General features: G+C 41.1%; 1 protein-coding gene across 6 annotated transcripts in view; it reads right to left on the reverse strand.

The window, feature by feature from the left end:
• Positions 1-12,787, reverse strand: part of add3a (adducin 3 (gamma) a) — a 95,200-nt gene that overhangs the window by 4,328 nt on the left and 78,085 nt on the right. For 5 of the 6 annotated variants that reach the window (XM_063883200.1, XM_063883202.1, XM_063883201.1 and 2 more), the window contains 9 exons: positions 12,108-12,257; positions 11,830-11,973; positions 11,337-11,435; positions 10,054-10,227; positions 8,173-8,427; positions 7,667-7,771; positions 6,901-6,987; positions 5,236-5,359; positions 1,284-1,376 (listed from right to left, as the gene is read on the reverse strand). In XM_063883200.1, the coding sequence (XP_063739270.1) occupies positions 1,284-1,376; positions 5,236-5,359; positions 6,901-6,987; positions 7,667-7,771; positions 8,173-8,427; positions 10,054-10,227; positions 11,337-11,435; positions 11,830-11,973; positions 12,108-12,257 (1,231 nt within the window). The remainder of the gene's footprint in view (positions 1-1,283; positions 1,377-5,235; positions 5,360-6,900; positions 6,988-7,666; positions 7,772-8,172; positions 8,428-10,053; positions 10,228-11,336; positions 11,436-11,829; positions 11,974-12,107; positions 12,258-12,787) is intronic. The other variant, XM_063883203.1, reaches the window with a different exon arrangement.

Raw genomic sequence — 12,787 nt, forward strand, 5'->3', positions numbered from 1 at the left:
ATAGATATGGGACTGTAGATCTAAATGGCAGCAAGAGACATTCAATACCCAGAAATCACGAGACGTGACATCATAGCATGCTCGTGTTACCAACCCGGCAGGTCCGTCATGATTTACGCCAAAGGCAAGAGAAGAAAAAAGGATCTTGTGCTGATGGGACCATTTGTGTTGGCAATGCATATAAGGACACTCCAACATTCAAGATGAAGAGTTAGCTATCTAAAGATGAAAATACAGTCTGACATTTTTTTTGCCGGGCATAAAGGTTGTTCATCATTAATTGGTTCGACATATTGTAACTATTTAACTCCCTGTAAAACACCACATTTTCTATTTTGTGATAGCTATGTTTTTTTTTAAAACAATAACATTTTTATTAAGACCTCTCGTAGGTTATAGAACACATATTTTTGCTTCAAATCTTATTGCTAAGCTATTCCATTACCTGGCTCTTTCTTCATAATTTATGAACAGACATGAGAGTTGTGCCGATATTTTTGTCTGAATGTCTGCAAAAAAAATCAACTTCTTCCCAAATAGTGAATCTATTGCTCATATCAGATTTCCAGTGTGACTTCAAATGTCATGCAGCCTCAGTTCCCTTTTCAGAGTCAGATGACCAGAAAACAAAACCTTAGAAAGACCGGAGGAATCTTAAAAAGAGGTCTAATCAAATCCAGCGGAAAAAATATATAGGTGGCATGGGCACTATGATCTAATTTATGTGAATTTGGTCTTAAAAAGGTATGTCCCTGAAGGCCCCAACAAGGCAAGCAGTTCAAGTGAGGTTAAGAAAATTGCTGCCGTAATGAATAATAAAGAAGTCCTTACAACTTGAATGTGATATTGTACTGAAACAAATGGAAACAGGTAGATCTGAATCTGTATTTTCTCAAATGCCAAATGTATAAACTGTCGACTGTTATGCTTGTCGAGGGAGAAAGTGCTTTAAAGGTTGTTTCATCACTTCTGGTAAGTTTGGATGAGTTTTAATGAACAGCAGCAGCTACGGTATGTATTTAGGATAAAAATCTAATTAGGTTTTAAATAGAGTTGATGGGATATTACTGCAGTTTCATTATTGTTTGGCAGGCAAACTTTTAAATGAAAAATCATTAGAGCAGTACATCCTAATAGCACAGGTCAGGCATTGCATACTGAGCTTTTAGTTCATTTCATATTAATTTGCACACACACTTAAACACACATCTGGTGTTAACACACAGCAAGGCATACAGTATGAGATCTTTCTGACAGTGTCTCTCCCTCTGGCTGAGTTATACCTTCTTTAGCTGGAGTGCTTTGCGGAGACTGGGTGAGAGACAGAGACTGAGAGAGAGTGGAGCCGTCGTCGGAGGTTAGCTCGTGCTCTCCATCTGCAGGCAGGGCGGGGAGGGGAGGGGGTCGAGGGATGGATGAGGGGATTGCAGGGTTGTGTAGAGGGATGAAGTAGTAGGACGACAGCAGGGGTGAGTGGGATGAGAGGTTGGGGAGGGGGATGAAGGGAGGGAGGTGAGGGAGTTTGAGAGATTAGTGGTAACACACATGTTAGAATCAGGCCATGCACAGCTGTTTTTACACAACATTTCCAAAAATCCTTGCCTGTTCATCCTCACTCGTTTTTCATGTGTTTCTCCGATGAGCGTGACAGTAACATTTTATTGAGCTTTAATATCCCACTGATATACACAGATGCCCGGACAGGATTCTTAAGTGCTGTAGGTTTGATTTCCAGAGCAGCTAGCTAGCTCCCGGTGAAACATGCTAACACAAAACCTGCTAAAAAGCTGGTCATGCCTTACATCTTTATTATAAATCTTTAAAGTATGAGGCATCTTCAGGCACTTAGAAAAGGAGAATAAATACAGCTCCGGAAAAAATGAAGAGACCAATTTTTCTTAAATCTTTATCTCTACATGTACGGCAGCCATTCCAGTGTCTGTTGAATTCCAACACAGAGAAAAATTGTCAGTAGTTTATAGAATACAATAATAAAACAAGACAAAATGATAATGCTGAAGTGGTCTCTTAATTCTTTCTGCGGCTGTATATCAAAAGCTCGAGCTGACCATTATACGTCGATGTGATGTTTTTTTAATGATACTGTTAACCAACTTATGTTAAATGAATCATCCTTAACAAGGATTGGTTAAAAATGAAAAAAAAAGCAAATTAATTAGTTTTGTTTTTATACGTGAGGATTTTTGCTTCAATGTAGGAGTTTATATAAGATTTATGTCACTGATTCTCTCCTTAATATTTAGAATAAATCTACTTTTGATAGTTTTGCGACATTGATATTAACCATATGACCCTCTCCTAATAGTAAAAAGACTTTCTAAGGGCTTAATTCTCTTACTGTAGAAACAGTTAAAAAAGAGCAATGCCTGGCACCAGGACTCACTAAGCACTTTGGTTTCTGTATCTCTCCCATGATAAAATCAGCTTTTAACACAGCTTTTGTACATAGAGTAAATGTTACAGTCTAGCTCAGCTTGAGCAGCTTCATTAGTTTAAAGAACTGATTTGTGTGAATGAATGACATTCCCATATCACTAACCTAACACATTCATTAGCACATTCAGGCTTACACATAAAATTAGCATCAAAGGACACGGCATATAGAACAGGGTTGCATAACAGCCTGGAGTGTGCAGTGAAAGTGCTAATAGGTTGTGTATCAGATGTTACATGCATAAAGTCAAGTTTTGAAGGGTGAACCCAGTTTGAAGTTGCTTCATATTTTATTAGACCTGTTGTCACGTTAGAAATGACTTAGACCAATAAAAGTGCACTTCACAGCACTCATGGCTGCAATATGCACCTTTAGACTTCACTACATATGCCAAATAGAATTATATTTGACAATTAGACATAAAAGATTATATACAGGGTGGACTTGACACACCTTATCACAAGCAAAACCTGTGTGTGTGTGTGTGTGTGTGTGTGTGTGTGTGTGTGTGTGTGTGTGTGTGTGTGTGTGTGTGTGTGTGTGTGTGTGTGGCCCAGGCATATATCAGGGTATTACAGACGGTCTCCAGCTTGCATCCAGATTGGCCACCGGGGATTGGTGGGGCTGTGGGGGCAATAGTGTCATAGCAACGGGCTCCACTCATGTGGCGGGTGTGAAGGCCTGCTGTCTGTTCGGTCTGCTATCTTAGTCACACCGGCCTCTCATACAGTGGACACACACACACACACACACACACACACACACACACAGTTGCACATGTAGGTGATCCTATAAACATGCATGAACACATGTGCATGCTGATGTGCGTGCACGTGCACACACACACACACACACACACACACACACACAGGTTTAAGCAGCGACACATTAATCTGGTCCAACGTGGCAGGAGGCTGTGCAGCAGGGGGGCTATAGTGGACAACCCTCCTTCACTTTCTGTTCACTATTGATTTCTCCCGTGACGTGTGGGACAGAGGGCTAATATCATTAGCATTGAATATCCCACACACACACACACACACACACACACACACACACACACACACACACACACACACACACACACACACACACACACACACACACACACACACACACACACACACGTGGCCACAGGGAAGAGAACTTATGTGAAAAGGTATATAGAGGTGTGTGTGTGCGTGTGTGTGTAATACCCTAGGCAGGCAGTGTGTTAGAATATGAAAAGGTCCCATGGGGTCGCTGCTAAGGCGACAGTGCTAAAGACCCTGAGATTATATGGAGGTTTGTTGCTAACAAAACTGCTGAGAGACTACAGAAATAAAGTCAAAATGTAGAGTAATCAATCTGCAAATCAAAGTTTAGAGAGCAGGACGAGGAGAAGCCGATTTGCCCCTTTAAAGAAATCCTGATTTGGTTTCAGGCTCAGTTTGAAATCTGCTCCAGCTGTTTTAGCCGATTATGAGTGCTTGAAATTGTCAGATGGTGCTTGTTAACAACTTTAACACGCTTCAGCAGGACGTGCTCACATCTGGAGGTGAGTGTCTCGTCTTTTCTACAGTTGAAAGTCTCCCATACAAATGGAAAAGCTCACCGAACCGAGTATAGTGGGATGAAGCCTGATACTTGTTAGAGTGAGTTATCTGTGAGATTAAAGAGAAACTGAAGAAACCCGGGGCAGAGCGTTGCTTCTCCACTGGGTGCCACTGGGGCCGGGTTAACCACAGTAAACCAAAATAAATCAAAGTTACAGCACACAGCAGAGACACTAGAGTAGGCCCTTTTGTAATTATTGACAGATTACAGGAGACTACTAAGGGGGCTTGTTTTTAAAGTAACCTGTTAATAAAACAGTGTCCAACCTACTATCCTGGTGTGCGTTGGCACATTGAATTATTTTGGTTTACTGAACATATTTTTTGGAGGCTAGTGAGAAAGTAAATATGATTATTGTAAATTTGACAATATTATTTGTTTAAAGAAATGCTTTTTGTGTGGATACCACAGATTTAGTTTTTAAAGAGTTGCAATAGAGATACTGTGTGGGTAGGGGGGGGGGATTTGTCACAGTTTAAAAAATAATTTGACTTTAGAAGATGATCGCAATAGCAGCAGCTTGTAAAATGGAAACCAAAAATGTAACCATCATAAATAACAATAAATGTAAGTAAAATATATATGCAATCTAACAGAAATTGACGTTCACATGATCCATTAAAATCCTACATATAAAAAGATAAATGCTGCAATTGATTTCTGCCAAAGTATAAACCGATATATTGGCTGATGATATATCAGCAGGGACATCTTTGACGACAGCAAAGCCCGGCTGCTCGCTCAAATCTGGTGACAAATCTCGCCGGCTCTCACTAATCTCTTTCTGCAGTCTTCGAAATTGTGGCTTTACAGATTGATTATTGATTGATTGTTTTAAATCTGCACAATAATCTGTCCTTCCAATATCCTTTATATATCGCTAGGGTTATCTGCTGTTCTCGCACGCGCACACACACACACACATACAGTCTTTGGCTCCGAGTAAAAAGTCACTGTCTGTGTGTGAGTGTGAGTGTGAGTTTGAGTGTGTGTGTGTGTGTGCGTGCGTGCGTGTGTACAAGTCCATATGTCTCTCAGTGTGACTGGGTTTGTTGTTTTCAAGTTGAGCGTGAAAGATTTCAAAATCAAATCCACACACCTATGAACATTTATGAATATCTGCACTGGTGTGTATGAGCTTCCATGTTTTTCCAAGTGTGTGTATTGAAGCGTGTGTGTCGTACCACTGACGCCTAGCTGCCTCCTCTCCACGTTCTTGCGGTACTCGTGCAGCTCCTTCTCTGACAGCTCACTGAAGGGGTTTGGAGGCAGGGGAGCCATCTGCTCCTCCTCCGTGGGCACGTATGGCTGGGGAGGAGACCGGGAGAGGCATGAGCAGGGGAGCACTCACACACAGAATCCACCCGGAGTCAAAAACACACATGTACACACGCATATTTACAAACAAATTGCTGTACTCTTCAGAGCAGGAGTACATGCACATGCCGAAAAACAATCCTTCTTTTCTCTTCCTCTACAACACACACACTTTAAACACAATCATACACACACACTCCCAAAGCTGCACAAACCCACTGTGTCTGAGTGGGTCATTACAACCCAACTGAAGCGGCTCATAAAGATAAAAGTGTTGACCACATCACACAGAAGTCATGTTATCACCATCTCTGCACAGACTCTCAACCAATTAGTCTGCAGACCAACATCTTTTTATCAGACTGTGGAAACATGAACACTTCTAAAGCACGAGACGTGTCCCAATGCGTCATACCATCATACTCACGAGACAAGTCACACATGCAACATACAAAAAACACATTTCACAACATTTATGCTTACATTTTTGTTTAAAAGTATCTCCTAAGAAATATCATGCTCAGACATATCATCTCTTTTCAAAAACTCGCACGCAGGAAAACAAAGAGTGAAACTTGAAGGAGATTTGGTGAAATTCTGTGTCACTCATCAAACATGACATTGACAAAAACATGCAATGTCTTTCGGTTCTGAATGGGGAAAAAGGTGTGAAATGATTCCACAAAAAAGACACCACTGAAATGGAAAAATTTAAAAACACTTGTGGATATTTACCAGAAGGTTTATCTGCACCAGATCCTTCAAAACAAGACACCAACCACAGAACCGTCAGCATTGAGAACGTGCGTCTACGCTATTCATGTGTCAGTGTTCATTAAATCTTTCCTGTTGAAACCTTTTGTATGTAACACTATCAACCTAATAGATGTTCCTTTAGCCTTTGCTAAATGTTCTCACTTGCCTCCTCCTGGTGGTGGAGAGGTGTCATCAAACTGTCTTTACTCTTGAGGTAGATGATTAAAGCTCCAACACACCGAAGGAACGCCGACACAGGTGTTTCCACTTGTGTCCAATCAGCCAGAATAACTGAGAACACCTTTGAGTTATTGCTCAATAAAAAACTAATTAGGGAAATGTGCAGTGTTGCGCTAGTGCAGCAGGGAGCCCGAGTGGTATTCAGCAATATACCGGTACCCAAAAAACAGACACATACTGAACTTACTGGAGAATGACGGATTCCTACTACCTACATGTGTAATGTCAAAGGTTGTAAAGGCTCTGAACCCTAACAAAAATAAAAACACACTTCTTAAAAAAGATTTAAAACGCCATGAAGATCTCATTTTGTGCCTTTATAGTTTTTTGTCATAACTTTAGAAAAGCAGAGGAATAGATAATGTAGAATATTCGTGCCAAAGGAATCAGTTTGGTCTGTTACATCAAACATTTCTTCTTATTATTTTTGGTGTTACTGGTCAACTGTAGACATTCAGCAAAACCAGACTTGGTGTTAGATTGTGCTTTATTCTAACTCCGAAACTTTTCACAAGTTCTTAAAATGTGATCCCTACCCGTCGCGGTTCATCAATGGGGATGCCTGCAAGGTGCTGAGAACGCGGCCCGGACGTCATCATATCAAATCGGTTCTGCTCTCTTATCTGTGAAAGGACAAAACCCACAATGATATCATCAGGAAAATTAATAGTGACATTCTTTCATTTAAAAGGGTAAGGGTAATACAAGTCAGTGCTCACTGAGGACCCTTTCACACCTACCTTGTTTGGTGTCTTTTCAAACCTTTCAGTGTGAAACCTCTTGTGGACCAAAAAGCTGAATCCGTCCTGGAGTTAACTAAACAATGTTTGCATTAAATGTTAATGCATTTATTGTATGGTTCAGACTTTTGCAGGACTTACAGACAGTTCTGCAGGCTATAAAACTATAGGAGAAGTGGAGCTCATTTTTAAAAAGCTCAGTAAGTAGGGAGTGTTTGGTAGAGTGAGAAAGAGACGGTAGATGCGCTGCGCACAGAGTAGACTGCATGTTGCAGAAAAGGAGAAATTAACACTGAATGGTTTCATTTTGTCTTTGATTAAACACTGCCTCCCCTCAAAACCCACGTACAGTTCTAGTGTCTAAGTATACAATGTAGAGGGGGAGAGCATATCTTCCACCCAGTTGATTAGATCGATCAGGAAACACAGCTCACTTAGGTGATAACTACCAGACATAGATAAATGTCAAGTATAGTTTTTAGAAAATGTAACAAAAAAAGGAAAGTTGGTTCAGACTTTCAGATGTGAAAACCTGCTGAGAGAAAAGAGGAATTGGACTCACTTTGTTCCTCTTCTGCTGCACCTCACTGGGATCTGTGTTGAGAGGGACAAACTGATTGGGGTCCTCGATCCGGATTGGGGTTCCAGTCTCTTCAGCCTTCATCCACTTTGGAAAGGAGGCAGTTGAAAACAAGTAAAAAACTGTAAATATATGTAGGATCTCTCCTGAGACCATTTGCATGAAAGGCCATTTATACAGCACTTTAGATATAGCATTAAGCTAAAAAACTAATAGATTACAAACATGAACCAGTGCAACTCAGCCAAAATAAATGCAGTTCCTTGTTCAGCCAGTAGATGGCGACCTGGTACTTTGTGTTAACAACAAGTGCACAACCAGTCAAAAACAAAGTACTCTCAAGTACAATAAACTGGATGTCATGCTATGATGAATGTAAATAAACGTGATAAACCCTTAGGAAAGAGGTTCATCAGTTATCTCCAAAACTGAGAAATGAACAAAGAACCTGATGTTTTTCACCTCATCTTACACAAGCACACACTCACCGTGGTGGTCCTGCTGTTGTAGCGCTCCTCCCCGCCCTCCACGTTGACCTTGGTGTAGCTGTTGGGCGAGTTGAGCCAGCGCGTTTTCTCCCTCTGTTGCCGCTGCTGCAGGAACTTGAAGGGCAGCCGCGTGGCACAGTCCCCGTCTTCCTCGAACATAAAAGCTGTGACCGTGGCGGGGATCTCCACCTCGCTCTTGTGCCTTGGCTTCTCTCGCATGATGTGGTGCCTGTACGCGTGACCCGTCCTGTAGCCCTGCAGCAGGAAACAAGATCACAATAAGTTTGTTTTCTTTCATATATATTTCGGTTAAAGTGACCAGGGAAAAATCATCCAATGGAGGCTTATTAATACATTATCACTTTTCTGATGTGATTATACAGTCCCCATTTCACCTCTGCTCCATCCTGTTTACCCCACGAGAATTATAAATGGTCTTTAAACGTAGCTCACGTGATTATACACACATAATGATGCTTTCAGTGTTTCATTTTTACACCAGAAGGGTCACAAGTTAGCATTTGTTCTGTGACTCTTCCTTTCTGTTACGTTTGTCGAGCTGCCAGTTTCACAGTTAGTCAAATGGAAGAGAAAGAGAGAAAGAGTGGTGTGACCACACAGTTCTGGCAGCACAGAGGACGGAGTCAGAGAGCCATTTCCTGTCTAACCTATTCTCTCCATCCCCCTCCACCAGTCATCCGTCTCCTCTTTATTCTCATCCTTCCCTCTCTCTCACACTCCCATGTCTCCCCTCTCTCTCTGTCGCTGAACCCTCACTTGGTCCTGCTGTTCGTCAGAAAGTTTTTCCAGACTCAGCTTGACAGTGAAGTTCCGTTTAGTCCTTCTCTATTCATGTCAGCACCATTGTCAGAGTTGACCTTTTAACTTGGATTGATCCCCCTTCTTTTTATGCAGAAAGTCAGCTGGGCTGTTCTTTTTACTGCAACATCTTGCCTCACATTCACACATTTAATAAGGTTTTTAGTTTTAAACTGGTTGTTAAATAGGGATGTACAGTCCCTACAGTACAGAGTAGGAAGTAAAAATGTTCTCTTTCTCATCACGTTGTCTGGATTTTGCACTGAAAACAAGAGCTTATCAGATACAAATGCTGTGTTTATGAGGTGTCATGAAAAGAGAGGGATAACGCAGGGATGAGCTGTTCAGAGTCTCAACATACCAAGAGGCAGTGACTCAAAAGAGGAGAGAGCAGAACCAAAGAGAAGTAAGTGAGGGGAAGAGAGATGAAAAGTGTTGTATGTGAGAAGGTGACACAAGTAGTGACAAGACTAAGAGACACGATAAGAGGAGCTCAGATGGAGAGAGTAAAGACATTCACCAATGGAAGACACAGCAGCTCTTTGTGTTGATGAAACATTACCGTGTATAATTGTGTCATTCAAATTAAGTCTCTCCCTCCTCAAGCTGTTTCTGAATTGTGCTTACTAAATTACATGTGCTGCCCACACATAGCATTAACCCTAAGCTTTTCTCCTGTATTTACTGATAATACATTTTAAGTTTCTGTAGGGGGCGCTCTTTTACAACTCATGGTACACATGGTATCTAACAAGTCCCTCTTTAGTTGATTTCAACAAAAACAAGGGTGATTTTGATGAGGTTGTGTTACTATTTTCAATGGATTACAAAGCCTTACAGACATTAAGTTTAAGAACATTGTTACAAGTAATGTCAAAAAAAGGAAAATAAATCTTCTGAGAAACTTTCCTTCATAAAACACAGAACAGATGTGAAAATGGTTTATCCTATGAAGTTGCTTAATGACCCTTAGGCATTTTGATAAACAAATAAGTGTTATTTTCCTATTATTTTGCTCGTGTTGAATGTCAGACCGTCTCACTTTGATGTCGGTGGACTCACCAGGTTATCCAGCATTCTCATCAGGGACTCAAACTCCAGCTCGCCACACTTCCACTTGTACTGGCCACACATGTTAATATCTGCAGTGGTCAAGTCATGCGTTGTTGATTTGTACTTCTGTTGGTCCAGCACTATTAGGTTGTCTACGCCGCCAGCACACGAGATGGCCTTTACCTACAATCACAAAGTGAGGACAATGTGAGCCTCCACTGCAGACTGGGGCTAATAAAATACAAAAAACATTGAAAAAGGTTTATAGAATTTCATCTGAGACATAATATCATCGATTGAAAGGGACAATATGCAGCATTGGACAGAATTGGGAAACCCCTCAATCTAAAGCAACAGTAGGACCAAGGAATATACAGTACATGGCATACAACAAGCATGGTGGGGGGATGTATTTATAGAAATTAAGCTGGGCTTGGCAGGATGGATTAATGTTTTCTTTTGCTTGAGCGGGGAGAGTCAATCAGGAGACTTGGTATGCCCTGTAACAGCGAGGAACACAACAACATCTCTAAAATCCACACAAACACACGCAAGAGTCCAACAGCGGAACACACATACTGTGACAATACCTTTGATAAAAGCGACAATACATCGTGACATTCCTCATAGCAAGTGACGGCATGTCTGATCGCTAATCATATGCTGATGCTAACTGTAGGTATGTGAGAGTATGTTCCTTTGAGTATATTTCAAACTGGATATTATTCAACAATAAATGATATGTAAGTGTATACAGTTAAACTGTCTGTGTTCCTGTTGGATGGATTAAGTTTGGCTTTGTTTCAACCATTTAATCGTTATTTTAGTCCAACTATTTCAACAATCATGCGTTATTTAAAGCTACAATTTTAACCATTTATCTGTCACCTTAAGCTACCATTTCAGCTAAGCTATCTCACAATATTTCTACACCCCTTTTGACCAAAGTACCCCCTAGAGTGAAATTAAACAGCACTCGATAACATATAGCTTTTAATAATCATTATTTTCTCCTGCCTGATCCAGACCTCCTGGAATCCTCTTTATGCTTTCCAACAGGCTAAATATATAGAGGGAAGAACAACATTCTCTGCGTGCTGCGTTGGACCGATATCAACAACAACATTTCAGCTACTTACGGCCTTCATCACTTTGGGATTGTTTTACAACGTTTCCCACAAGGCAAGAGATTATGACGTATGGAGTGCTGTTTGAATATTAAATAGGGAGATTATATGTAGTGGTGATGCCCTGGATTCCCAAAACAGCAGCAGTTGGATGTGTGTCCCTACCTGGATTTCGCAGGCATATTGGGTATTGTAGATGTAATGAAAGGCCTCTTCAATGGTTTCACCAAGAGCAACCACACCGTGATTCCTCAGCACCAAAACCTGTAAACACACACACACACACACACAACATTGGGATTAGGAATGCCGGAATATCCAATACAACTAGTATTAACTAAAAGAAAATCCATTTTGAGGGTTGGACCAATCAGTGATGTCAACAGAACCTGGAAATTCCCAATTTTGTTGCAGATTTCAATACTATTGAACTCGGATTATTATAAAACACATGCAGGGACAAAAATAAGGATTCACATAAGGTAACTGACATCTCAACAGGATGTGCTTTTTAACACACAAAATAAACCCCACCCTGATAATAATAATGAATTGCAATGACAGGAAACAAAAACACGAGAGGTGTCTACACATCACCGGCTTACCAACTGTTGTTTCCTGAAATGTTTACTTCTTTTCTTTTGCTTTGTTTCGTTACCTTTGCCGTCGGCCCCAGGGCCTTCTGCAGCTCTCTGCGCTCCTCATGTTCGTCCAAGCTGCCCTGGTAGCTGTAGTAGGCGATGTCACCCAGGATCAAAGACTCCTGGGAAATGGGCAGGATGCCACACTTCATAGATGACACCTTAAGCAGGAGGAATAGGAGAAGAAAGCAGCAGAGACATATGAGAGATAAGAAGATTTGACAAGTGTTTTATTTATCGGAGTCTGTTAGATTGCGTCTGTGAACAGGAACTTCACAGTGTAACCTGAACTTACAGCAGCCGTGGCAGGAGTGTGCACATGAATGACGCAGCGGATGTCTGGGCGCATGGAGTAGATGGCAGCGTGGGGGCTGAACCCTGAGGGGTCGATCCTCAGGTTGGTGGAGCCCTGTTCGATCACATCCCCGATGATGTTGACCTTCACCTAGGGAAACAAGGAAAGGAGACAATGTCAGTGAAGGCCTCATGGTGGAGCAGCTGGATTAAAGCCGTTTACTCCAACCGTGTTTTACTTACTTTAAGGAGACGTATTGGGCTTATTTTCAGTTTTGGTGATATGCAGTACAATTTGACATGCTATAATACTTAAAAACTCTTTATTTTTATGGCCTTCTTAAAATACTTCATCTTAATTATTTTCCCTCAGCCAGAAACACTGGGTTTTAGCGCCTGTCTCTTTAATTGAAAAAGCATACAGTCTGCTCTGATTGGTCAGTGTTTCCACGTCTTTATCATCATTCATCATGATAATTGCAGCCAGAGAACGACCGTTATGATATTGTAGAGCCACTTTCTACCTATTTATGTTTAGACGTGACTTCATAACCTTATGCAAGTCCTGAAGTCTGGTTTGAATGCATAGTTTCTGAATATGGTCTGTATGAAATTCTACATGGATTGAACCTTTTGATACTTTCACAGTTTTTATACAGCACCCAGACGCTCGCTATAATC

The sequence above is a fragment of the Eleginops maclovinus genome, chromosome 5, assembly GCF_036324505.1.
Source record: "Eleginops maclovinus isolate JMC-PN-2008 ecotype Puerto Natales chromosome 5, JC_Emac_rtc_rv5, whole genome shotgun sequence".
NCBI lineage: Eukaryota > Metazoa > Chordata > Actinopteri > Perciformes > Eleginopidae > Eleginops > Eleginops maclovinus.